Source organism: Pelodiscus sinensis, chromosome 2 (assembly GCF_049634645.1).
Source record: "Pelodiscus sinensis isolate JC-2024 chromosome 2, ASM4963464v1, whole genome shotgun sequence".
Lineage (NCBI taxonomy): Eukaryota > Metazoa > Chordata > Testudines > Trionychidae > Pelodiscus > Pelodiscus sinensis.
The window spans coordinates 144,221,585-144,249,471 of NC_134712.1; the positions used below are offsets into that span (position 1 = coordinate 144,221,585).

At 41.5% G+C, this 27,887-nt stretch overlaps 1 protein-coding gene and 1 long non-coding RNA gene across 9 annotated transcripts in view; one reads left to right on the plus strand and one right to left on the minus strand.

Moving 5' to 3' along the window:
- Positions 1–27,887, plus strand: part of LOC112545285 (uncharacterized) — an 81,169-nt gene that overhangs the window by 13,682 nt on the left and 39,600 nt on the right. The window lies entirely within an intron of this gene.
- Positions 10–27,791, minus strand: SLC39A6 (solute carrier family 39 member 6). Of its 6 annotated transcripts, none has more exons than XM_075921533.1 (11): positions 27,608–27,783; positions 27,126–27,261; positions 25,089–25,790; positions 22,230–22,410; positions 21,802–21,971; positions 18,653–18,865; positions 17,567–17,633; positions 14,604–14,981; positions 5,466–5,546; positions 3,064–3,254; positions 26–1,144 (listed from the first exon to the last, which is right to left on the minus strand). In XM_075921533.1, exons 3-11 carry the CDS (start codon positions 25,779–25,781, stop codon positions 992–994), a joined length of 2,127 nt encoding a protein of 708 aa, XP_075777648.1. In that variant the 5' UTR covers positions 25,782–25,790; positions 27,126–27,261; positions 27,608–27,783; the 3' UTR covers positions 26–991. The 6 variants fall into 6 exon arrangements, with proteins under 6 accessions (XP_006120145.2, XP_006120144.2, XP_075777650.1 ...); XM_075921534.1 differs by having other exon boundaries at positions 27,581–27,783; XM_006120083.4 differs by lacking the exons at positions 27,126–27,261; positions 27,608–27,783 and adding an exon at positions 26,932–27,064 and having other exon boundaries at positions 10–1,144.

Genomic DNA, 27,887 nt, shown 5'->3' on the forward strand with positions numbered 1-27,887 from the left:
TGGTCTTGAAAGGAAGAAAGCTGAAGAGAAATCTAGCAAGGTCTTTCTGCGGGGCTGATATCCACAAACATACAACTCCCATTTTTCTGCCATGCCTGTGAGAAGACTGCATGAGCCAAAGTTTAATTACTTTGTTCTCTCGCGATGCCTTTCCATACAGAAAGTACCTGGACCCCACTGAAGCCAATGAGGCCTTGCTATTGACTTCAAAAGAACCAGGATTTCACTTGGTTTCTTTGTTTGGTTTAATACAGACTTAAATATCATGATAGCACAAGAAACGCACCATTATTTAAAAAGAGCTGTCGTTTATTGTTCCCTTTGCCTCAGTTTGTAGTTCTGGTCATTCTTCTTGTATATACATTATATACACAATTTCTTCCTGCTTCGTTATTGCAGCGAGCTTTACTACGAATTGTCCATATTTTGACAACTTGTGTATGAGATGGATAAGCTGTGTCTGATTTGTAAATCCCATAATAGCTGACGAGTATAGTCCATTTATTACATTTCTCTCTTCAAATATATTGTTTTACAAAGCTCACTATGCCCACAGTATTCACTCTTCTTGAAATACAAAAAAAATGTGTTCTTAATGTAGTACAAAATACAACACAACATTTTGACTTATTTATACAAGCAGGCACCATTTAGGTACAAGTACAAGATGCTAAAAATCTCAATTATTACATGCAATAAAGGAACACACAAAACAATTTAAAATTAAAATTCTACAAAAAGTCCTTTATGGATTTGGCACTTTTACCATGTGTAACAGCATAGCACTCACTAGTGCAATCATCCATAGTACCTCATACAATACTAAACACTGTATAAATAGTTCACACCATGCACTTTTACTTCTGGGAAAAAAGATACAACAATAAAAAAATGCCTAGTTCATAAAGCCTAGAGGTCAATTACAGTAACTAATAGAAAAAGCAGAACCACATCTGCTATAAATCGTCAATTCAATGTCAGGTAACCAAAATTATAGGTTTATGCTGAACACAATTTTATGTTCAAACACAGAGATAACCAGCATAATACCAAAACCTAACAGGATTCCAGCATTTTGTAACAGGAAATATCCCCAACGGCTACATCCATGATCACTAGCATCATTGTGGAGCATTTCAGGCACCTAAGTAATAATAATAAAAATATATTAACATCTTCAAAAGAGTCATTTGTTCATTTGACTGAAATGCAAGTAGACTGGAATCTCTGTAGTTCCACTGACTTTAATGATACCACATTTGGTTTGTTATATCCTCATGAGTAAGGATATCAGAACCTGCCTCCAAAAAGCTCATCATACCTGGGGAAATGATGATGTTGCATAAGTCTAATCAGCACCATCTATTTTCAGGAATTATACCACATGAAATTAATTCCTTCTGATATTATTGGCGTGAAGTAGGGATGTAATACAGTTTAAAATGTTAAATGGTTAAGCTATGTGTTTAACCAGTTAACCATCCTGCCACATTGCTCTGTGATGGGCCCAGCTGTCCTGGAGTAAACAACTCTACTTGTGTCATGCCGTGGGTGGGGGACTGCTCCAGCCAGGCAGGCAAGACCTGCTGCACCGTGCCACAGGGCCTACCCAACCTAGAACGCCTCCCACCAGTGGCATGACACAGTGGGCCCAGCTAGGTATGTAAGCAACTAGTTGGAGTAGTCAACTACCCAATAAGCCTAGGCAGGAGCAGGTGCCAGGAGGGGGGGGGGGAAAGCCAGCTTAAAAGGACTCCACAGAGGGGGCCGAGCATGAGCTAGGAATCAGCTGATTCCTGGCTCACACCTGGTCCCCCTCTGCACCTCTGCCTCTTAAAATGTAGTAAGAGCCAGGCAGCTCTTACTACATTTAAAAGGGCAGAGCCACAGCAATATTAGTAGGAGCAGCGCGGGCGGAGACTGCTTAGTCCCAGCTCATGCTGGAGCTACCCCTGCTGTGCTCTGCACTTTATATGCATTAGGAGCCAGCTAGTAGCCCAGGCTCCTATTACATTTAAACTGCAAAGCCACAATAGGGTAGCAAGTGCTGACTTCCCCCCCAACCCCACTGACTAATTGAGTAGTCAATGGAAATTCCATCCACTACTCTGTTAGCTGATACCTGCATTTTAACATCCTTAGGCCCAGCTGGGCTGGAACAGACTCCTGCCTGCAGCTCGGTGGGCCAGGTGATGGTTAACCGGTTACCCCCTCCCCACTACACATGCCATTTAGGCAACGTTTACTGGGTAACTGGTCACCTCTTTAAAATCCCTAGTGTATAGCTGATTTACAAATTTAAAAAAATCTGATTTTCATAAACAGTTCTAAAAACTGGAAAAACAAATTTGTACATTTCTGCTAATTAAAATGATTTTCCGTTTGTAGCACTGTTAGTTGAACCCAGAAAGGTGCTAAAGATTTACTTCAAGTGTGCAGCATCCCTCAGGGTCAAGCCAATAGTGTACATCTAGTCCATTGTACCATTATCCAATACACCAACCACTGCACCTTTATCACTAATAAATTGCTATTAAAAAATTGAAAAAAAAGATTGAAGATAAACACCTGCCACCCTCACTATTCATTTTTTTTTAAATCTCATGTTTTTGCCTCAATATTTACATTATCCTTTAATGTTCCATCATTTTCTAAATAGAACAAACCAAGAACCCAAACAATTTTACTCAAAGCAGTAACATTAAGTTAATTACATTGTAAAGAATCATTAGGCATGTTCATTTACAGAGAATTTTATATTAAGCATAAAAAAATTCCAGCAATATTCCAATTTGGCATAAAAATTCAATTATCTAAATAGGAACTTTGAATGCATTACACTGCTCACAATAGGATATTTAATGTTAATGTACTTGTTTGAAAAGTTTCCTTAAGAACAAATTAAAGGGTGCATTTCTTAACCAAAAGACTGCTACAACACACCTGGTCAATATTTTCTTAGAGAAAAGAAAGCCTCTTCCTATTTTATGACAAACTTATTTTGATATTGGTTCTGAATCTCACTTACGTAAACAGTAAGTAGTTCTAGTCATATATACTTACCATATCAACAAGAGCCACATACATGAACAAGCCAGCAGTAAGTGCAAATATCCACATTGAAACATTGTCAGCATAGTGACCAATAAGAATCCCAGTTGCCATTCCAAGATATGCTAACGTAGCTGACAGAGCATTATAAAGAACAGCTTGTTTGACAGTCATGCCAGCTTTTAGAAGTACCGCAAAATCTCCTATAGCAGAAAAGAAAGCATATTTCACACTCATGTAACTATTGTAATATATATAGTAACATTTCTTTTTACCATTTAGTTCAATGTATTCATTCTATTTTAGAGCCCGTAATTGGCTTTCATCAAAGTTTGCCTCCACAAAGTAGGTTGCTTAAGGAGAGATAAGTCAACTTCATAACCACAACCTATAATATGAAAAACCCTGCACACAAAATTGAAAACCAACTAAAATTTTGATCATCTGAAAATTACATACTGTGGGGCTTATCTGATTTAATTATTTAACCGAAGTATTTTGCAGTACACAACATCACTGAACACTATATAGTTATTCATAAAGTGGCTCTGATGGATTTTGAAAAATATTGTTATGTGTTGTGTTCTTATCATAGTTCTACCAGTTATTCAGTGATTTTTCTAAATAAATACTTTATACTGTATCTCAGCTATGGGATAAGGATTTCTTTACTCACGTCTATAAAAGTGACCTTGTGTATTTCAGTTTCACTAGAATGATTCACAGCAGTACTAATTTGAAATGGATGAGTAGGCAAATATCTATATGCCACTCCAAACTCTCAGTAAAGGAAATTGCCACATTTTGTAGTATTTACCTCTTACATACATATATGTTTGCAAAGAATTCTGCTCTGGAGAATGTGATCCCCTCTTGCTAATACTTATGTAACTAGGGATATTAGATATAATTTATTTTAGTAACTGTGTAGCCACAAGTTTTTAGCAGTTACACAGTTACTAAAATGTTCCCCTGGGAGCAGGTATGGCAGTCAGTGCACTCCCAGTCCCACTCACGAGGAGACTCCTGCCACCCAGTGCTGCTGCCTCTGTATCAAAGGCAGGAGTGCAGGGTAGCAGGTGGAGCCAGTCTGAGAGGAGTGCTGGTTTAAAAGTTGGCTCCCCTGCAGACCTGCTCCCACCTGCCGCCCCATCCTGCCGCTTCTGAGACAGAGGCAGTAGTGTGGGCCGGCAGCAGCCCCTGTCCATGGGACTCCCTGTGCTCCCCACAGACAGAGGCTGCTTTGGCATCCAACTTGCCCTGTCCTCCCCTCCCCTCCCCGCCCCCTGCTGCTGCCTCTGATACAGTGGCAGCAGTGTGTGTGGGGGTGGGGGGCGGTGCAGGCGGCTCAGCAGGAACTGGCACATGTGGCTCCTGCCTTCCCACCTTGCTGCCTCTGATAGAATAACTTTTGGAATAACTGAGAAGTTCATGCTTATTGGTTAATAGTTTAAACAGCTATACACTAACATCCCTATATATAACCCCACTTTTTTTAATACCACAGATAGTAAAATTCTATGTCAAGGCAAAATTCCAGCCAAGACATACTTGAGATTCCTTCTTAAAAATCATCCCCTCAGAGGCTGCCCATTACATATCTAATACTTCAGTAAACACGACAAACCTCATTTTATTGAGATAAAAAAAATATTAAATGCCCAATTCAAGTTCCAACAACAATTTTGTGACAGATACCTGCTCCTAAACCTAAGGCCTAGTAGTATGTACTGTTATCTGGAAGACATGCAGAAATTAATCAGATCTGTGCAAAAAGACTCTGGACATGGATTTGCAAACAATATCCCCAATTTAGACTTTGGATAGGAATGTTTTGCAAGATCTGAGCTAGAACTGAATAATAATGGGGGAAAAAAATCCCAATAAATTTTTGTTCAAACCTGAAGCTGAATTTTGATCCGATATTTGTGACCTAAATACCCTTTCAGCAAAAAATTGAATACTTATGTTTTATCCTCCATGCTCAAACGGAAATGTTAAGCAGATATTTGATGGATGCAAATTTCAAATTGCCTATTCAGTTGAAAGATTCATAATTTACACATAAATCACACAAATTAAGGAAAAAATTCTGCCATGTAACTACATATGCCATGTCAATATTTGCAAAGGTGATCAACAAAGCTAAACTTCTGAATGTTGCAAATAATTTTAAATGGTAAATCCATTCATAAATTGTATAATCTGTTCACAAATAGAAAAAAGAAAATTCACTGAATAAACTGTAAGTTTGCTCAGCTGTAAAATGAGTGAACTCTTCTGATCCAGATTATTTTTGGCTAAGACTTCAGAATATTTGCTATGCCATAAAACACATAAAATAAAGCATTATTCTTTTGGGACTTCCAAATTCCTAGCAAACTATCATTTACTAAAATGCTATGTTGTCTTACCTAACTCATGGGGTAATTCATGGCAAAATACAGCCACAGAAGTACTTAATCCACTAGATAAACCTTCAGTAAATGCTGCACCTGTAAGACAAAAAAATCCCTAAAGCGTTACAATTTTAGAAACCAAGTTTGGTAACAATGCTGCATATGTTCATTTCAAGTTTGGGCAGAAATGGCGAAACTCCCAAAACAGTAATACTGCCATCTGCATACATTAGAGAGAGATTCATATACACACATGAGATTTTAAAGCCAGAATGGACAATCATCATCTAGTCAAACCTATATGACAAAATAATTTAACTTTGTAATTTCTGTTTCAAGCCCAGCTTGTATAGCACTTAACTTAAACTGCAAAAAAATCTAATATTGGCCTTTAATAACAAAACAAACAAAAAAAGCAGGGAATTGGTGCTTCATCAAAAAACTTGACCCTACACTTCACTCAAGCTGCTAGAAATTAGATGCCTGATTTTTATTAGCCAGCTCTATTTTACAAAATTTTGACTTGACTAAATCTAGGGTTGAAACTGGGTGGGAGGTCATTCTTGTGGTTGTGTCAATCCTGCTGGGTATTAAGAAATCTCACAAAGAAGTCTTTTCCATACCAAAGGCTCAAATAAACGTATCAGAATGCAAATTTTTTGGTGCCTTCGCTTAAAGTTTTATGGTTCATCCACTTTCAAGAAGTGATAAAGCTATGGTGACCGTATTTTCAGAACCAAAATTAGGGACATGTTGGCCATACCCTCTGCCCTCCATTAGCCACAACCTCTGCCACAAGTCCCACCCCTGGAAGGAATACTCCCAGAGTCAAAATGGACACATGACCAGAAGTAGAGGGTGTTGTGTGACCCTTCTAAGAACTCCTCCCACCATCTTCTACCAATAGTAATGGGTTTGGCCCCCACAGAACCCTCCATACAGTTATCCTGCAATTAAATTAACCCAACTCACATTACATTAAATTGAGGGGAGACACTGTGGGAAGTGTTCCCTCTAAGAATTTCCTCTCATGAGCTGAATTAATTGTTTTGTGCACCAGTCTTGAGTTCATGTGTGCTTGTTCAGATGTGTGCCACTGTGGCACCCAAATTATTAATAAATATCTTATAAACCTCACCCTTTTCCCTCTGCTGCCATGTCTCCTACCCTCCTCTCACCTCATCTGCTCCCCTGTGCCTGCTGCTGTCCCCCTACTCCTCTGCTGTCCTGGCTCCTGCCCTTCTCACTCCCCTCAGCCCTTTTGGGACCTGCCCCCTCCCCTACACCCACTCTTCTCTCCCAGCTGGGCCCACCCCTCCTCTAGCCATCCCTCCTCATTCTCTCTCCAAACACCTCTCTCTACCCACCTGCCCCACCTCTCTCCTCTGTCACCCATCCCTCTCCTCCATGTGTCAGCCTTTCTGCTTCACCCCCACAATCCCCTGGGCACCTTCCTTTACCCCTGCACCTTCCTAGTGCCTTCCCCTGCCCTCACTGCCCCAGCCCTCCTTACCTACTTTCTCCCTGGTGCTTACCTCCTCACCACCCTCTGTACCAGTTCTCATCCCCCTGTGCCCTCACACGCTCCATCCCCTGCCTTCTTCAAGCCCACCCCTCCTTTCAACCCCTCTTCTCCTGCCCCCCTCCCAGCATCACCTTGTAACTTCGCTTCTCCCACCTCTGCTGACACTTCCCTACCTTCCCCCCCCCCCCCCTTGCCTTTTTCTTCATTGTCTCCTTTTGGCCCCCTGGCATTTCTCTCCCCTCTATCCGGCCCTTTGGTGCCTGCCCCTTTCTTCTCTTTTCATGGCCACCTCCCTCTCCTCCCCTCAGCACAAGCCCCTTAGTTCTTCCCTTGCCCCTTCCCTCACCTTCTGCCTTCGACATGGAAAGCAGTTTGTGGGGGCCGGAGCTGGGGCGCTATTTTTAGTACTGTGGTCCAGCCCCAGAATCCCCTGCAGCCCGGCCTCAGCTGCTCCTGGGGTGGGACCACATGCTGGGACTGGAGCAAAGGCTGTTCGCGGTGCTATTTTTAGTACCATGGTACTGGTCCCTGCAGGCAGTCTGGCTCCAGCTGGAGTCAAGCAGCAGCCGCACGAGGCCTGTTCCAGTGAGGCTGCCCCAGCTGGAACATACCTCATGCAGCTGCCACATGACTTCAGCTGGAGCCGGGGCTACCCGCAGGGACCAGGACCGCGGTACTAAAAAATAGCACTGCAGGTGGCCTCCATTCCAGGCCTGGCACCCTGCTCGATTGGATGATTATGACTAGTCAAAGTTAGCAATCCTTTTGGACACTGCTTTTCTGAATATTATTCTGTAATTAGTTTGAGCTTGTGGTCAGACAGAATGTTGGATGAGAGTACATTCGACAAGCAGAGCTACCAAGCTTCACCATCATATGCATTCACCACTTAATGGGACAGAGATTTGTCATGAGTCCACTGGGCCCCTATTCCTGAGCCTCAAAGCTGTTCCAATTAGGAGATAAGAGGGAGATAGATATCACTTTTGCCCTAGTTGGGTTCTCAGAAATTCCTAGAACATAAACCTAGGAGTCCTACTACAGCTGCCATAGGGTAGGTTTCCCTCCCTTTCTATCATCTCATTCCTCCAATTCTAGGCCTCTCTCCTTTTGCCTTCTCTAGCCAAAATGACTGTGCTAAATTCCCAATTGACTAACAAGACTATGAAGACTGTGGCATGGGGATATACTATGTGATGTGCCTTTGATTACCCAGCAACTAAACTTAGGGATACGAAAGGGCAACCAGATAAACAGTTACTCAGTAACCATCACCCTTACTGGGTAATGCTTACAAGGTACCAGGTTCACCGGTACCAGGGAGTAGCCTCACAGGGTTTGGGAGCTAGCTGCAACCCATGCTGGGAGGCCAGTAACATAAGACAGACCCCCAAAGTAGGGATGTAAAAGAGTAGTTGAATATTTGCATCCTGTGCCCCCCCTCCCCGCCCCTTTTTGCTGCCTCTATAGCTTGCGCTGGACCCAGCGCTGCACCTCTGCCTTTTAAATGTCACAAGAGCCTGGTGGCTCTTACAACTTTTAAAAAAGCAGCGGTGCAATGGGGTTAGCTCCTGGGGATGGTGCAAGCTAGGACAGCTTAGTTCTGGCTCACGCCATCCCTGGGAGCTAACCCTGCTGTGTCTCTGCAGCTTAAAATGTAGTAGGAGCCGGGCTGCTGTGCAGAGTTGCAGCAGGGATAGCGCGTGCCCTCCCCCCTCATTGACTAATCAAGTAGCCAATGGAAATTCCATCGGCTACTCGATTAGCTGATTAATTTAACATCCCTACCCCAGAGTAGAGGTAGGGAGCAGAATCTGGAGCCAGCAGCCCTGCAGGTTGGGGCTGCTCCAACCAGGCTAAAGCAGTCCCTCCTGGGATCCTGTTTAACTGATTAAACATAAGATTTAACCGGTTAACTGATTAATTGGGATTTTACATCTATAACTAACTACAAGCTTTAATAAGACAAACCCCATTTCCTATCTTTCAATGTTTTCTTTTCCTTCACGTGATTTTTTTTACTTCTTGAAAAAAAACAAACAGATTAGATTTCAACTGATGAGCTACCTAAAATGATCTCCCCCTTCAAAAGACAAGGGGGGAAAATTTTACAATAAAATTTTATCTAGAATTGTAAGATGTCCTCAATTTTAACCTTTTTTTATTAGCACATAAACAGAAGAAAGTTTTTTATGGTGGTGATGATGGGAAGAAAATGTCCCTTTTTTATGTTTAATGTTGTAACAGTGAAACCAGAACTCTAATACATCTTAGCAACCTTTGAGTCCTATCCATCTACAGATATTAAACTTTTTTTTTTGTAAATGTGTAATTCTGGTAATGTGAATTTTTTAGTGGTTACATGTTTACATTCAGGGGGGCAGGTGGGAGCCAGTGCTCACACGGAGCCTGCTTAAAAGCTGGCTCCTGCCTGCATCCCCGCACTGCTGCCTCCGATACACAGGCAGCAAGGGGGGGAAGAGTCTGAGTAACGATTAGGATTAATTGAGGAGGCCAGGCATATTGGTTAATCATATAAACCAGCACATGCTAACATCCCTCATCCCATCCCAATTATAAATAGGTCCAAGAAAACCAAATACATGCTGGAATCTGAGAACTCATTTACTGTATTAGCCATCCCTTGTTTTTTTCCATGTCCATCAAATCCATCCATTCCCAAATCTCTCTCGTTTTTAGAACAATTAATTTATCTTGACTTTTATTACTAGCAAACCCTTTTATTTTTCCTACCGCAATGTCATTACTCATAAGTTGGAAAAAAAATTAGATTCTATGGGCCAAATTTCTTTTTTATAAATATTGACTGGATACAGAATGCGTGTTTTTTAATATAGACAAATTATAATTTATAAATCTTCCTCATTCAAGTAAGAAAAATGAATTCAGCTCTGCAATGTGATTTACAGTAATGTTACTGCCCTTGAACTGACTACAATGCATCGTTGCAAGTGACCCTACATTAAAAATGAAGCCAACATCTGTAGTGCAATGAGCCCATGTAGAAAACTATTAATCTTCCATGATCTTGACTTGTTGATCTTGATGCTCATTTAACTTCTCCTCCCATCACCATCTTATTTTACATCCAGAATTCTCATTATCTATCTTGCTTGAGAAAGGCAGGAGACAGCCAACCTGACCTCATTTGTCTAATGCCTAAAACTCAATGTTGCATGTATAAATTGTGTTTATAGCTCATTAAATCTTTCCATGGATGCTATAACATTCCAGTACCACAGAACTGAAGGAACAGAACATACATGAGAGAAGGAATAGGGACAAGGATAAACCATGAAGAAAGAGGAGATATTGTTATACCATTAGGTAAGCTATGGCTTTTAAAAGTCACAGGAAGTACACTAAGCATTTAGTCAAAAGTAGGGATGAGGGGTGATAAAAGGGGTGAGGTAGGTGGGGGGCATTCCAGACTAGCTGGGCTGGAATAGCCCCCTCAGCCGCCATGGTCAGGCTGGAGTGGCGCCCTCCCCACTGCAAGCACGGGTGCTCCTGCTCGGCCACAGCAGCCCTTACCTGCAGCATACCAGGACCCATCATGTATAGGAGCTGCTCTGGCCAGGCTGGAGCACCCCTGTCCACAGCAGGTGAGGAGCTGCTCTCTCCCCCACTAGTTAACTTTTTACATCCCTAGTGAGAAGAGTTCAATTATTTTTAATTAAACACACGCTTATTTTTAAATGCTCAGTTATTTTTTTAATCTTAACAGAATGATGCCTTAATTAGGCTTTTTTGTTAGTCTTTAAAAGAATACACTATAATGGGTTTACCAGCATGCTGAAAGTATGAGGGGAAGTGGCTTCAACTGCCCTCTGCTTCAACTAATTTCAGAAATCATCTATCCAAAAGAACAAAGAGTACTGAACCATATGGACAATCATCTTCCTTTGATAATTGACTACATGCATCCACATTCTTGGGACATTAAACAAGTAGAGGTTGATCTTCTCTAGTCTGACACCCTTGGGATCTGATCAGTGCCAAAACAGAGAATTTGCCAAATCACAGGAGGTCAATACTGTCTAGAAACAACTTTTAAGAGACTAGTAAGCAGTGGAAGACATTAAGGGTAAAATAGAGCTAAATAACAGCACAGAACACAGAGTCAGAATTGGTGGCTACAAATAAACTTTATGGGACTGCAGGAAACTTGGCTACACCCATGATAAGTGGACATCCAGCTAACTAAAATGTCAGACTAGAGAGGTTCACCTGTAGTACTGACCCTCTATGAAGTGGGCAGGAAGACTATTAGAAAGTAGTACTTGAAGACTGTTCCCATATGCTGGGCATTAGATTTAGAAGCCAAATTGTGGCAGTAAAGCTGTGTAGAAGCATTAGCACTCCAGATAACTTCCTTAAATATTTCAATGGAGGCAATGCAAAGGCATGCTGCGAAAGGAATCTTGGATGCAACAACTCCATAAATATAGGTCTCGTCTATTTGGACAATCTGAGCCAAAGCAGACTGACTCATACTCCCGTCTCCACAAGCCACAAAATTCTGCTGCTTTTGCGGATAAATTATCCATATAGGACTTAATCTTACGGCAGAGGTTTTCCAACTATAAGTCTCAAACCCAACTGGGGTTGTGCTGCCTGAAAATGGGGTGGTAGAGATCCCCAAATGTGCAGAGGACACTATTTTACTCTGCACAATGTGAGATGGGATGTACATCATTTTGTAGAGCATCCTCTCTGTGGCCTTTCAGGTAATACTTCATTACAATGGTGTTATACCAGCAAAAACTTTTGGAACTCCTGCCTTAGGGACTCTGGATATTTAAAGTATGAATCCTGATCTTGGGGAATGTTAGTGAAGCTTGAGGGAAAATGTGGACATAGGATCATCCATCTTTATCCACACAGGAGAATTAATATCAAACTTGAAGTCAGTGAGTGCTGATAGTGCTCAGCACTTTTGAAGTGTCAGCTCATATATTTAAGTACCTAATCATGAGTTCAGGTGCCTATCTTTAGGCTCCCGTTTTGATAATCTTGGTCTGATTTTCTGGAAGTAAAATATATTATTAAAACAATAATTATAAACTTCCCATCATCTAGACTTTAGTAAGGTTTTTGATACAGTCTTGCATGACCTTCTGCTTAATGAACTAGGAAAATACAACTTAGAAGGAGCTACTATAAAGTAGGTACATATTTGGTTAGATAACTACTCTCTGGGAATAGTTATCTATCAATGGGTCATAGTTGTGAAAACAGGCTCTTTTCTGGCCAGGCCTCGTGTGCATAGCCTTCCTAGCCCAAGTTTACCTTCCCCTCAAACCAAAAATCCTGCACTATGTGACTTAAAATCAGTAAAAACCAGGAGTAAGACACCAGGCAGGTAAGGGTCATACAAAGTTCTTGCCACTCAAGGGCCATCTCACCCCCTCCCTTTCCCCCTCAGCCTGTCACTAGGCAGACTGAATCTGTCAAGCCTATCACAACTAGGCGCGGGAAAGCTCTTGCTCTCTCTATAAAACAGCTACCCCTCCTGCATGCAGTTGAGGGTTCCAGAACACTTGGAAGGCAGAACACGAGCCAGGTTCTGAGGGCTGATCACCCAAGGACCCCCTCCCGCTCACCGAATCTACCGAATATTTTGCAGAGCGTAACGAATAACGAATATGCTGTTGTCTCTGTTGTCCCTTGTATGTCTGATAAATGTGAGTATTGCTGTGTAAAGTTAGTTAAAGGGTTGATAAATAATAGTGTTAAGAGTAAGTTAGTTAGAAATTGTTAAATAGTACAGTTAAGAGTTAAATTGATGTTAGACCTTATGAGTGAAATTAATGTAAATATAACTAATAAAAATCCCTGGGTTGTTATTGATAATTACTTAGACTTAGAGAAACCCCAGGGCATTTTCCTCTATTGTACTGCAGTTTGTTTGTTGTTACTGTTAATAATTATCTGGCGTCCACACATGTAAAAAGTTGATAAATAAAAAGTTATAGTTAAAAGCATTTTAATAAAAAGTTAAAAATATTCAATACAAGGCTGCCTGTTTCTGTACCTCTCTGGGGCTGGCCACATTCTCGAACCTTCCATTTTACTTCAACAATAGTCATGCTGGAAAGGCATAACAAGTGAGGTTCTGAGGCATCAGTTATGTTCAGTATCTTCATTAATGGTATAGATAATAGCATAGAGAATATTCTTATAAAGCAGGGGTGGGGAGCTTTTTTTGGGTGAGGGACCACTGACTCACAGAAAAATCAGTCAGTCATGGGTCACACACAAGTGGAAAATGGGGAAAAAAACCCCAAAACCCTCACTGACATGGCCTCCAACTGAGAAAAAGAAAAACACTTCCCCCATTCCCTTCACACTCCAGCGTCCATGGTGGTGGTGGAAAGGCAAGCTAGTAAATATTGTGTTTTCCAGCCTCATGGGAAAATGGCAGGGGGGCTGGAACCTCAGCATGGGCCCCCCAATGCTAGGGAGGGGAGGGCGCAGAGGGGAAGCCCTGAACCTCAGGGGGGGCAGATCTAGGCAAACAGGGGGCCACATCCAGTTCCTGGGCCTTAGTTCCCCACCCCATTATAATGTTTGCAGATGACACCAGAGCTGGGAGGCATTGCAAGTACTTTGGAGGATAAGATTAAAATTCAGCATGATCTGGACAAACGGAGAAAGTGGTCTGTGGTAATAGAATAAAATTCAATAAGGATAAATGCAAAGTACTCCACTTAGAAAAGAAAAATCAATCAGTTACACAGATACAAAATGGGAAATGACTACTTAGGAAGGAGTACTATAGAAAGAGAACTAGGGATCATAGTGGACTGCAAGCTAAACGAGTTAACAGCGTGACACTGTTGCAAAAAAACATTCTGGGATGCAATTTTGTACATAGGATACAAGAAGTGATTCTTCCTCTCTACTTTGTACGGATTACACCTCAAACACAGACCCTCCAACTGTTTTCAGTTCTATGTGCCACATTTCAAGAAAGGTGTATACAAATTGGAGAAGGTCCAGAGAAGTGCAACAAAAATGACTAAAGGTCTAGAAAACCTAACATAGGAGGGAAGACTGAAAGAACTGGGTTTGTTTAGTCTGCAAAAGAGATGACTGAGAAAGGACATGATCACAGACTTCAAGAACCTAAAAGTTTGTTACATTAAGAAGGGAGAAAAATTATTCTCCTTAACTCCTGATGACAAGACAAGAAATAATGGTCTTAAATTTCAGTAAGGGAAGTTTAAGTTGGTCATTAGGAAAAGCTTCCTAACTGTCAGAGTAGTTAAGCACTGGAATAAATTCCCTAGAGAGATTGTAGAATCTCCATTACTGTCTAACCCACTCTTTAAAAAAAAAAAAAAAAAAATAATAAAAAAAAAAAAACACACAACAACCTTCATACACCTGTGTGATATGGTCTAGATATGCTTGGTCCTGCCATGAGTGCAGGAGACTGGACTTGATGACCGCTCGAGGTTCCTTCCAGTTCTAAGAGTCTTGCCTTAATAAATTAGTCACTTAACTTCTAGTGAGAGGATATCAGATAAGTAGCAGCAAAGAAACAATTTCACATTGCTGTTACTACATGGGATGGCAAAAGAATTGTATAAAACACTTACCAATTGCTAAGCCATCACTGAAGTTGTGTAGTCCATCACCCATAATCACCATCCAGGCTAGAGTAGCTATCCCAGCATCCTTCAGCTCTTCACGTGAGTAGCGCTGACTGTGGCTATGTGGATGATGGTTCTGGGTATGATGGTGGTGTAGAATATGATGATAGTCATGATGATGGTGACTCAGATGATCTGATTGTCCAAGAGTGTCATGTAAATGTGAATGGCATTTGTTTCTACACCCCCTGGATACATATTCATGATCAGCTTCCTCTTGATGGGAATGAGCTATCATGACTTCTTCTTCTTCTTGTACCACAGGTTGCTGAGAAATGAAATGCGATGGATCTTGTGACTCTGTCGCTAAGTAACCTTCAGGCCCTTGTAAATAAAATAAATAATACTCCATAACTGTACATAAAAATCATAACATTACATTATGTTACAATAAGAAAAAAGGAAATTCAGAATGGAGAAGAACACAGCAATTTGTAGTAAACATTTAATGTCAAGGTAGGTCAGTTAAATTAAGAATTAGCTCTAACCAACACTCCCAGAAGTTGTTAAATTCTTCACCTATACTGAGTGACACGGAAAGAAGAAGTGCAAATCTTTTTTTCTGTCTTTGGAAAAAAAAATTATTTTTCCATATAATCCTGAAGCAAAAGCCCCACTGACCTCAGAACCAATGGGAGCTGGTTTCTTAAAAAGAACATATGATCCACACAGCCACATGAAAACGATAAATGGGAAGCAGTAAAACCATTCTGATAGCTCTGCAGATAATCTCAGATACAGAAGAGTTCTGTTTGAGGCTACAGGATCATGCAGAGCATTCAACACTGAGCCAACATATGAGTTTATGTATTCTCAGTAGAGTTTGGGGTATTATCTAGTCAAATAGAAAATATTAGCATTCTGGTAGTTATGGTCAGCATTAGATGCCTGAGGTGCTTAAAAAAAACAAGAGACAAAAAAGTTGAATAGAATGCAATTAAAAGAAGCCAAAGGCAATTTACAAAGCCAGAAACACCATCTCTTGTTAGTTACAGATAAGTGCTGTCTCTAGATAAAATGATTGCAGGAGGTACACTCATGTGATCTGAAATCTGTGCAAACTGAACAAAACTCCTGTTTAAAACAATGACTATTTTGGAATTGTTCTACTTGATGGAGCAGTTCATACATTTTGACTCCAAGAAATGCTTCCAAGAAGGTGTTTTACCTGCTCAAGAGTCTGAAAAACGAGTTAAAGCAGTAAAAGTAACTCTTCTAACCCTGAAAATAGAAACAGAAATAAACCCAAATCCCCACTTATTTTTTCAGTTGGGTATATGGCTCAGCCTTGGAATAAGATCAAGAGGAGCAGAAGTCCACAGGAAAAATAACAAAGGCATATCTAAAAACCTCTAATGTGGGTAAACTGAACAACAAGGAATCCAGAGTTTAAAAGGAGCATAGCAGATGGTATGAAGTGAACTTCATCTATGCTTCCAATCCACTACTTCAAGTGTGCTTGCACCAATGATGTGTCTGTGAACAAATATACAGAACACTTCTGTAATCTGACATGAACTCTCCTCCTGCAAAATACCACACTAATATGCAAGGTATTTTGTAATGATCTTTTCACCTCCTCATTGTTTAAATCTCACACTTGTTGAGAGTGGGGCACTTTGATCATACACGGTAACAGGGATTAAAAAAAGTCATGTAACACTTTAAAGACTATAGTTTATTTGGTGATGATCTTTCATTGGGCAAACACTTCTTCAGATCATAGGGATGTTAAGTAGCAGCTAATTGAGTAGTTGATGGACCACCTGCTGCCACTTTGCATTTTTAAAGGAAAGATGGCAGGGGAGGACACTGACTGAATCCCTGTTTCTGGGTCTCAGCACAAACACCCCTTCTTGCTTGCTGCTGCTTTACATTTTTAAGGAGAAGCTAGCACAATGTTGAAACTGGAGACCAGGGATTCAGCCTGTGTCCTCTCTTGCTAGCTTCCCTTTAAAAAAGCAAAGCGGCAGGGGGTGTTTGTGTTGAGACCCAGGAATAGGGCCTCTGCTGCTGGCTTCCCTTTAAAAAATGCATAGGGGAGAAGGGAAATGAGCGAGTAGTTGATAGTGCTACCAGATAAGCTCCTGCATATCATGTAGACTACTACTCCTTTACATGCTTACCTTGTAATTTAAGGCCCAGAATGAGATTCTCATATTCATTCTCTCTCTCTCTCTCTCTCCCCCCTCCCCCCCCCCCTTGCAATCCAAGGGCTTATCATAGTGGATATTTCAGTAGCCAAGCACACACAGCACTGAAAAGCAGCCTATAAAAATCAAAAAGCTCAATGTTTTATTGTAAACTTGTACCAGAAGATCTGGACATTTGGTGGCACTCTTGTTCCATGAAATTTTTAAAGTGTTTTCATTAATGATCTGATGTTGAGAAATGCAGAATACCTGCAGCTTCTCTGTCCCCAATTAACTTCATCTAGAATTATAGGTTCTCAGCCCTTCTGAAAATCAGATCCTCAGGCATTTGGAATGTGTAAGCTTAGTTGTTTATATTTTTTATCAGTTTGACACTTAGACTCTTAAAAATCCTACAACTCTATGGAGGAAGTTACCATTAGTCAAGCTAGAAACTGGTAGGTCAATAAGCATCCTATGCTTCTGTAGACAGAAGGGCTTAAGCAGAACAGTTTTGATTTCCAGTACTCTATACTGTATCGCAAGGATAGAAGCTTTAAGAAACACAAACTATTTCAAATTCTTACCAACATTAAAAAAGGTTAAAAACCAATCCTCTAACTACCAAGATTGTTTTTCAGGAAAAAATTAATTAAACTAGCTCCATAGTGATCCAGCCAAAAGTAAGTGAAAGGTTCAATAAGCCTTCAACAGCACAGAAAAGATTCTTTACCCTTTTGATTGATACAGTTGTACAATGGCATTACTGAGACTTACGATAATCTGTATCTAATTTTTCCTCGTTTGTTGAAAACTTCTTACTTTCTGCATCTTCATTTTTTTTCTGTCTCCAAAAGAAAATGTTGAAGTTATAAATATTTTACATATTTTTCAGGATATACATGAGCAGCACATAGACTATTATGAAATTGTGTGTCATGAAAATTAAGAGGACAGCATGGAGATACCCAAAGAATGCATAAGCAGGAAGAGTACTAGAAGTTCTGCAGAAGCAGAGTAAAAAGGCAAAGAATTAGCTAGGGTACAGAAGGAAAAAAAAGTGTCACAAGGGCCAGGCATAATTATTTATACAGAATTACACAGTAACTATTTAATTCCACTTTATACTTGAAACCTCAAAAGTCTACCAAAATGATATTTTTTTTCCTAGCTATAATGCTCAACACATACTCAAATTTTAAACAGATGTCTCATTAAAATATGATGAAAACCAAGCATTGTCTCTGCCTGGGAACTATTTTCCCAGAATTACTTTGCAAAGAACAAACAGGTTGAATAGTAGTTATGGGGACTGATCCTGCCACCATCATGAGTATTTCTCACCTATCTTTATACTATGTAGTTTGCTACAGTGGTCACCATTTTGTAAATATTAACATTTTCACCCACAATCATTAGACTAGGAACACCACCAATGATGAAATCGTAAGGTTTATCATACCAATTTCAGACTATTATCTGCTTGGGATTTTTGGGAGAGGGAGAGGAAGAGGAGGAGGAGAAAAATTGTGGTAATTGATGGCACTTGCTGAAATCTGGTCTTTCAATATAATTTCAAAATTAAACAATTAAAAGACGCAGACTCTGAATTATATGCATGTGCAAGGAAACAATCAAGACTTCTTTTTAGGAATATAAATACATCTACTCTGAATTAAGATTGTTAGCATAACAAAGTATATAAACTACTGTAGACTGATAAGCAGAAATTGAATTGTGAGCACATTCCTCATTAACTAAGAAATCTGATCAGCAAGCAGCTCTCTATGAAGACATAATTTTAATATCCACAGACACCAATATTACAGAGTGCAACGACGCTTCAAAATGTAATGTCCCTACCTTCTTCTTCTTGTCTTTAAACTGCTTAATTAAAGTGATCAAATGTTCAGCTAGAAACATGAAATACAGGCCTCCAAGAGCTGTCAATCCCTTCCATGTGGAATCCAAATAAGCAGTTTCTTCTACACTTTGAAAGACAAGATGCTTGAACAAGGCGTCTTTATTTTGTTCAAGTAAAGGTTTCTCGTGGTGATGGCGATGATTTCCATGAGACTAAAGGATATTTGAAAGAAAAACATTCAAGTTCTACTAAATTCAGAACAAATTTTAGCACAACAAAAGAAAAAAGATGTGCTCTGCGGTAGGGATGTTAGATATTGGTTAGTTGAACAGTCAAGCAACAACATGAATTCCTATTGGTTACTTCACTATTCTATAGTCCCTAGGGGCGGGACGGCAAGCAGTGCACTCTGGCTCCACTCCCAGGGAGCACGCTGCAACCCTGTGCTGCTGCCTCTGCATCACAGGCAGTAGTGTGGGGTGTCAGGCAGAAACCAGTTTATAAGCCAGCCCCCTGCGCAAATACTGAGCTCTTGATACAAAGGCAGCAGTGAGGGGTTGCAGCAGCTGCTGTCCATGCTGGCCCAGGCTAAGACCCCTCTGCCGACAGGGGCTACTGCCATGAAGCAGCCTCTGTCCACAGTGGGCCTAGGCCCGCTGCGGGCAGAGGCTGCTTCGTTGCAGCCTCCCGCCACCCCCGCCTCTGATAGCAGCAGCAGCGGGGGAGGGGGAGAGAGCACAGCAGAGTTGGTGTTGGGGTCAGAGAGACAGGCTTTTAAGCCGGCTCTCCCCAGCACCAGCTCCTGCTCCCCCACACTGTTGCCTCTGATACAGAAGAAATCCCATGAGGTCCGGTTTCATACCTGACAAAGCATAGTCAACTCACATAAAACACTCTGGATCAAAAGCAATAGTGACAACAGTTAAAAGTGGATTGGAAAATGGGTTTAAACATTAAATTAGTATAACCTGTACTAAACTGGTATTAAGTATGAAAAATAAACATCTCTTGAACTTAAGGGTCACAGGAACACAAAAAGCAACTTTCAGCACGGTGCAAGGTAAAGCAAAGCATCCTGATAAAAGGTGTCAGCTGTTTTTAAATCATGACCTGCTTTTCCTGATCCATTTTCAGTGTGTGGGTTCTTACACCAGGATGTCAAAACAGTACAAGTTTTACTACCTTAATATATGCACTCAAGTTCCTATTAGGACATTGCCTGAAGGCTAGTCCTTAGCATCACTTCTATATAGGAAAAGAGTGCCATTGGAGATACTTATGAAGAAATGTATAGGAATTAGCAGCAGTGCTGCTTCCGTTGAGTCTTTTGAAAATTTTCAAGTTAAGATCCAATTAAGAGATTGTTTATGTAACATAAATATGGTTCAAACATCAAGACTACAGCTTTCAAAAGCCAATGTTCCATAAGGTATGCAACTGAAGAACATCTAGTAAAGCACACAGGATTTTTAGGATACAGTACTTGCAACCAAAGTGCAGATGCCAAGAGACAAATGCCTCCAGAATCTGAGAAACAGTTCAACAATATAATTAACTGAAGGGAATAAGGAAAAACCTACATAAAAGCAAGTACAAAAAACCAGGACTATGTAGCACTTTAAAGACTAACAAGATAGTTTATTAGGTGATGAGCTTTCGTGTACTCCGGGGCGAGAAAAGCTGCTCTGCATCTCCCTGATCTGCAGAGAGACGCGGAGCAAAGCCGCGGAGGGGCTTGGGCAGCCGGGCAGCCGGGCAGCCCAGGTGCGCCTGGGCTGCCCCGCAGCCCCAGCCCCTCCCCGGCTTTGCAAAGCTGCCGGGGAAGCCGGCGGCGGGACAGCCCAGGCGCGCCTGGGCTGTCCCGCTGCGGGCATGCTCCAAGGCTTTGCTCCCCGTCTCCCTGGTCTGACCAGCAGACCAGGGAGATGGGGAGCAAAGCCTCGGAGCACGCCAGCAGTGGGACAGCGCGGTGCGCCTGGACTCTCCCGCTGCCCGCGTGCTCTGCGGCTTTGCTCCGTGTCTCCCAGGTCAGCAGACCAGGCAGACGGAGCAAAGCCATGGAGGACTTGGGCGTCCCCACCCCCGTCTCCCTGGTCTGCTGGGGGGGGGGGGGGGTGCAGCTAGTGCCCCCCCCAGCAGACCAGGCTTTTCTTGCCTACCCCTGGGGTAGAGCAGCTGGGGGCTGCCGGGTTGGTCCCACAGCGCTGCTCCGGACCAACCCGGCAGCACCCCAGCTGCCCTGCCCCAGGAGTCTTGATTCAGCCACTGCTGGTCAGTTTCAGCAGCGGCTGAATCAGGACGCCTGAGGCAGAGCAGCTGGGGTGCTGCTGGGTTGCTCCAGTAGCGCCGAGGAGCCGCGCTACTGGAGCAACCCAGCAGCACCCCAGCTGCTCTGCCCCAGGCATCCCCAAGTCAGCCGCTGCTGAAACTGACGAGCAGCTGACTACAGGAAGCCCGAGGCAGAGTTGCTCTGCCCCAGGCTTCCTGGAATCAGCCGCTGATCAGTTTCAGCAGCAGCTGACTTGGGGATGCCTGGGTTTCTTAAGTTGAATCTGTATGTAAGTCAGAACTGGCATCCAGATTCAGCCGCGGTTGAAACTGATCAGTTTCAGCAGCGGCTGACGCCAGTTCCGACTTACATACAGATTCAACTTAAGAACAAACCTACAGTCCCTATCATGTACGTAACCCGGGGACTGCCTGTACTGCAATTATCTCACTCCCCTCCCACTGGAAATAATGGAACTATTTCTAAGTCTTAAAAAGAAAACAAACAAATCAATCAGGAGGTGGGAGAAGACCGTGAAAAGAAAGCCAGAAAAGATTCTAAATTGCCAATATACAAGCACAACTTGTGTGTAAGAGACTGTGTAATGTCAAAGAACATAGCAAACCCAACACATGATGGTGCAAATGTATACACTGCTGGAGACCCTAGATCAGAGAAGAAATATCAGCTACAACTTTACATAGTATACTTGAAGATATAACAAGAAAAGATGATCTATGTATTCATTCATGTCAATAAACCAGTAGTTTGGCAGGCTGTCAAACCTAACATTGGTAGGCTTCCTAAAGCCCTTATCTTTGAGAAAGCCATATTTCACTAACATTTTCAAGTTAAGATTAATATAAGTAAAATACTTACATGTGGAAGAAGATGTAAAAAAGCATCTCCGCTCAGTGTTCCAACAGCCAGTGACACAAGGAAACTTAGAAGAAACTTGAAAAATACACGATTCATCAGAGGTATCAATATAACACCCAATAAAGATAGAAAACTGATGATGGAGATTGATATCAGACCACCAATCCAAGCTGGTAAAAGAAATACAACATATAAGATGATGCTTGCTAAATGTTCCTTTCTTGAGCACACTGATTTAGAGGTTAATCATTAAGAAAATCACCCAGGACAAGGGTGTCTAGAAATAACTTTTTGTACAAGCATATAGGAGAGTTAAATATATAAGAAAATTTAGAATCTAAAATATTTTGATTAGCTATAAAAACAAATTTCAAATGTGTGTGATGGTTGGTAAGACTTAATTTTTTTTTTTTTAAATTAAAGCCTACCTATTTGCAACGAATAGCTTTTCGGAGGGCTTTCAGCCTTTTCACTAGCTGCATGGATTATGCAGTGTTTGCCATCAATCTGGTTAAGAATTGATGGACAGAGATAGCTGAATTCTGCAGCAGTCAACAATACTTGTGTGCTTATTCCATGAGACAGCATCAGCTTTGATACATTGAAGCACTGCAGAAAGAAAAATGTTTAAGATTAGTAAGAACACAACTATCACCACATCCTAGAAAAACTGCAAGAGCAGTCCAATACCAATTCAAAATAAAATAGCACCTCTGTAAAGTAATGAAAAACTTTAGTTAAGGTTGGTAACAAGCTGGTTTCAGCTAAATAAACTTCTACAAGTTTTGAAGTGTCAACACACAATAATTAAACCTGTCATTTCATACCATTTGTTGTTTCACTGCAATTTGTATAGATGGAAGCAAACTCTATTCACTACATTCTCACCTAAAAGACAGGTGCCATCATTAAAGACTTTGAAATCCAATCTCTTTCAAGGTTCTAGCCTGTCTTGTGTCTACAGGTTGTGTGCAACTTACTGAATAGGTTATTTCTAAACAGACGGACAATGCACAGCAGTACATTTCTTGCTTCATAGGTCCTCTAACCTGAGTCTCTGGACTGGAGGGGTAATTGGACAACATTGCCAGCTGGATGCAAGAGCTGTCTCATTCGTAACTGATGAAAGACAGCAATCATTCTGGGGAAAGAAGTCATTTTTGTGAGAGGCTTGCAGTACATCTTTTCAACCATGCCATTTCTACTGAAAGCCACATTCTGAACACGTTTCTTCCTGCAACTGTCTTTGTACTGCACTACTTTCAGTCTTTCAAAGTTTAGTAATTCTTGTGTAGTAGGGCTGCCAGTCCAATTGTTTAAGTTTTGTTTCTCCTCTGTTTGGGAAGAATGCAATATGCCTGAATACTAAATTCTGAACCTGTGATTGTGTGCGCACAAACCCTGAATTGTTTAAATTAGCTGCCTTGAGTGGGGTAAATAGACTTCAAGGAAGCCCTGCTGATTTGTAAAGCTCTAATGGTGAAGGGTTAGATGACAGGAAAAGCTCTCATTTACAGTGGTTTTATATAGTGACACCAGCCAGCTGTTCCATGAGCAAGCATCCTTTTCATCTTTTAAGAAAGCAAGAGAAAAGACATCTTTTATTTTCATTTCAGTTTCTCCCTATAGAACCTCTCCAGCCTCTTAAGATACAGAATCTAGTACTAACTTTAAAAAACAACAACACTGTTTTAATTTTATTTTAATAATCTGTGCACCAGTTCCAATGGAAGATAGTAGCGGTGTGAATATTTACATACCACTTTAACAAAAGCAACATATTTCAGAATTGGACCTATAATCAAAACCAAAAGCTTTCTTTTGGGGAAAAAAAGCCTTATATTTTATGTAAGATGACACTGAACAGCTACTTTGTTCTTACTAAAGGAAAGTTTACATTACAGCGCTACATCAGCCCAGCTGTGCTGATGCAGATGAACTATGCTGATAGGAAAGCACTCTCCCATCAGCATAATTACTCGACCTCAGCAAGAAGCAGAAGCTATGTCAGCAGGAGACAGAGCCAGTGTAGAGCGCACAAAACTTATGTTGCCCAGGGGATGGGGGGCAGAGGATGGAGATCAACTTAGGTACTATTTTGGCAGTGTACGCCTGCCCTAAGAGGTAGAAGTTAGGATAGGAAGAAACTTAGTCTGCATTAAAATGAATGGAAAAAGCATTAAAGACATGGAAGTTCTTTAAAAAATTCGTTACATTTAAGGCTTTAGGTTAATTTTGTTTTATTGTCAGAATAGCTTCAGGAATATGTCAGTGACTCTGTCCCTTGCATGCTTCAAGCCTCAGAGACCCCATCATTCACCCAGATCATCTGCTTCTCCGGACCTCTGATCCATCCCACCCAAACATTACCTTCTCAAAACCATGCTCCAACTTGAAATTCCAAGGGTAGCAGCAAGGAATTTAAACGACAAGTGAATTGTGTTTCAGGGACAGAGCTGCAAGTATCTAAGACAGCTCTATTGACAGAAATAAAGAATGCTTACAAAGCAGCTTTTCACCAGAGAATGAGAATGTTTTACAAAGGTGATTATTTTTTCCCCATTCTAAATGGGAAAAACAATGCAAGCAAGACTATTTGTCTGATCACAGGGCAGTAAGTCACTTGAAGAGTGATCAGAATTTAGGATCACCAAATTCAAGATGATGACGACAAGTTAATACCAGATCATCTTTACCTAAAGATGATTAGTAAACATACATAATAAAATCTGCATAAAATCTATTCTTAAGTTCCAAAGCCTCTGACTGATTTCTAAGTAGGATGAATTCCTTCCTGTCCTAGCCTTTTACTTCCAAAAGAAAAACGTAAGCCTACCTAGAGTTAAATTCAGCAACTTCCAAAGATTATTAAGTATTGGTTTTTAAATGTTTATTCATCTATCTTTTTCTACACCAGAAAATCTATTTTCCTATAATATGCATCAAAAACATTCACATACTTGTGTTAAGAAGTTAGTCTCCTAAAAAGAAAGAAATCATAGAGGGAAAAAAATCCATTACAACTAAGTGTACAAACTAGAATGCATGAATTCTTTTGTTCTCAGGCACATGAGTAACAATGCAACATTCTTACAGGAGAGTAAAAATCAATCACAATCACACACACACACACACACACACACACACACACACACACACTTGCATCAAGATTCTTAGAACTGTAGCTGAAAGCAGCCTTTATTCGCTACACTGAAGACACCCATGCTAAGACACTTGTAATTAGGCATATACCCCCCCCCAATGCGAGTATAGAACACTAATCTCACCTCTTGTGTATTTTGATTTTTAAATTTAGAATACACGTAACTTATTTCAGATTCATTAGCTTTTCCATTAACAAATAAACTCGTGCTGCTGCTTTCTGTAACATTCATGGCACTAGGGCTGGTTAAATTTGTATGAACAACAGGTTTCACTTCTTTCACTTCTGAATTCTGTAACACAGGATTGCTGTCAGTACTAGTGATGTTGATAGATGCAGTTATTTCCGTAACAGTATTCTTGTAACTTATAAAGTTCTGCTTGTGCTCAGCATTTTCTACTCTTTGTAATTCCTTTGCTTGACCATTGCTAGGATCCTTACTCACACCACCAGATTCATGACTTGGGCAATCTGTTCTTTCAAAGCTTTTGCTTAGCGTAACATGGTTATGATGAAGATGGTGATCATGATTGTGGCCAATATTGATCTTTTTTACTTTATCTATTCCTAAATTCTGCAGCAACTTCCTAAATCCTTCAACAGTCAAAGTATTGTTTTCGCCATAACGATGAAAAAGTTCCTGAAGATGATGCTTCTGCATAAGTATTGCCAAATCAGTGTTTATACCAGCTGCCTTATCTGGAATGAATTTCTCAGAAGTCTGTGCAATAGTAGACAGTTCAACTTCATGACGGTGACTTGCACAAAATGATATGGAAAATGACAAAAGAAAGGCTGTAAAAAGCTGATTCTCCATTGCAGCTTTCTGTAAAAAGGAACGAGAAGAGAATGTTAAGGAACAGCAAATCTGTGTTTCAGTGCAACTCACTCGTTAATTTAGTCGCCCTGAATTACCAAGTCCAACTTTGTGCTTGGACGCATCCAACACAGATTATATTGGTTTAGCTTGTGGGTAAATTTACAAGAGGCAAGCTAAGTCAACAAAAAACAATGAAAAAGCACCACACACAGAGGTTTAACTAGTTTAACAACATCAATTTAAAGTTAAATTGCTGAAACTTGCTTTTAGACAAGCCCTATAAAATAATATTTGCCCAAATTCAGCATTGCAGTAGGGAGACTGTGCTCATGAAGATTTTAGAGTGATGTAAAACCAAGATCCTGAAATCATCATCAAGCCATCATGACATTCTTAGTAAAAGTTAAGAGTGTGAATTTATTTTCAATATAAATTAAGACTTGTTCCTACATTTTGCCTATATTCTATAGTTTCATTTTGATACAATTACCATTTTTCATAAATGACTGTGTAATATTGCTGTGAAGTGTTAAATATCACATTTCACTCCAAAACTACAGAGATAAAACTATATACTAGCGATGTTAAATATCTGTTCAGAGCGGGGGGGGGGGTGTCTGAACTCCCAGACCCAGCATGAGCTGGAACAGACAGGCTGCGTGCCCACCCAATACACGTTAAATACAAAGCCACAGTGGGGGTAGGTCCCAGACTCAGTGCAAGTTGGGACTGAACCAGGTTGCTGGCCAGTTTGCTAAAAAAATTACTGGCAAGGGAGAAAGTGTATAGTCTATAGTATTAACCAATAAACTTTTGCTTATTGGTTAATTGACTACTCTATTACATCCCTATTATATGCAAATATAAGTTTGAAAGTGCCTTTGGTCCTTTAACCAAGAAGTTGCCATAAGCATTTGTAATGTTCTATGCAAAATAGTACATTTATCTCCTAACATGCAGTATTTATATGCTGCCTAACATTTTAAATCAGTATTATGGTGCAGCAAGGTCTACAAACATTTTGAAGCATGATATCTCAAATAATTACACCTAAACATACAGATATTCCTGTGCTGATTTACACTGCAGATTCGGGCCCTGAAAATTGATTCTGCAAACACTTAAGCTTGTGCTTTATTTTACATACCATGGAACGATTCAAAAATGCTTTCTCGGAGGTCTCCCCATGAGCATTTGCAGTGTCAGGCTCATAAGTTTAAAAAAAAAGCAGGCAAAGTGCTTGCTTCCTATTGTGAAGTTGCCCCATATTCATTCCATGGACACCCAACACAAAACACCCAGTTACATTTCCCATGAACAAGAGCCCATTCAGAGACATACTTCAAAATCAATGTGTCCTCCTCTTTATCGGTTGAATGTAACTGTCCTCTAATTATCTGCAATGCTCCGGCCCAACCCGCTCCGGCATCTGGTCCATTACGAATGGCAGGCAAGCCGCACAGAGAAGAAGCCGGGCCTGGAGAGATGCGCGATTAAGACTTACACGAAGCGCACATGACAAACAGCGGCGCCGGGGCTTGGGGCCTATCGGTGGCTGAGCCGTGCAGGACAGCGGCCGCTCTCCGCGCCGCGGGAGTGTGGGGGGCCGAGACCCCCGGGCGCGGCGCTTCCCCAAGCAGCAGAGCGGCCTCGGGGGCTGCGCCGCGTCGGGGGGGGGGGGGGGGGCGACTCGCGCAGACACTGCCCCGCTCAGACAAAACCGGCCCAAGCGCGCGCCGGCTCCACGTGGCTCCCCGGGGAGTCCCGTTCACGCAGGCCCGGCCCCGCCTTCTCACCCCCCCGCTCCGCCGGGGCCGATTCACCTCCACCTCCTGCGGCGGCGGCCAGTCCCCAGCAAGGGCCCGGCGGCTCAGCGCGCCCCCCCGCCGCTCTTTCCTCTTCCGGCTTGGATCCCAGTATCAACAAGACTGGCGGGGTATGCGGACCCAGCCGGCCAATCAGGACGTAGAGAAGGGTCACGGGTTGACTCCGGGCCAATGGGCACAGGAGCCGCGAGTCCAAGCCCGCTAGCGGCAAACCCAGGCCACGCGCTGGGCTAGGGGGCAGTTGACGGCTCAGGTCGCGAGTGCTTGCTGGGTTGCC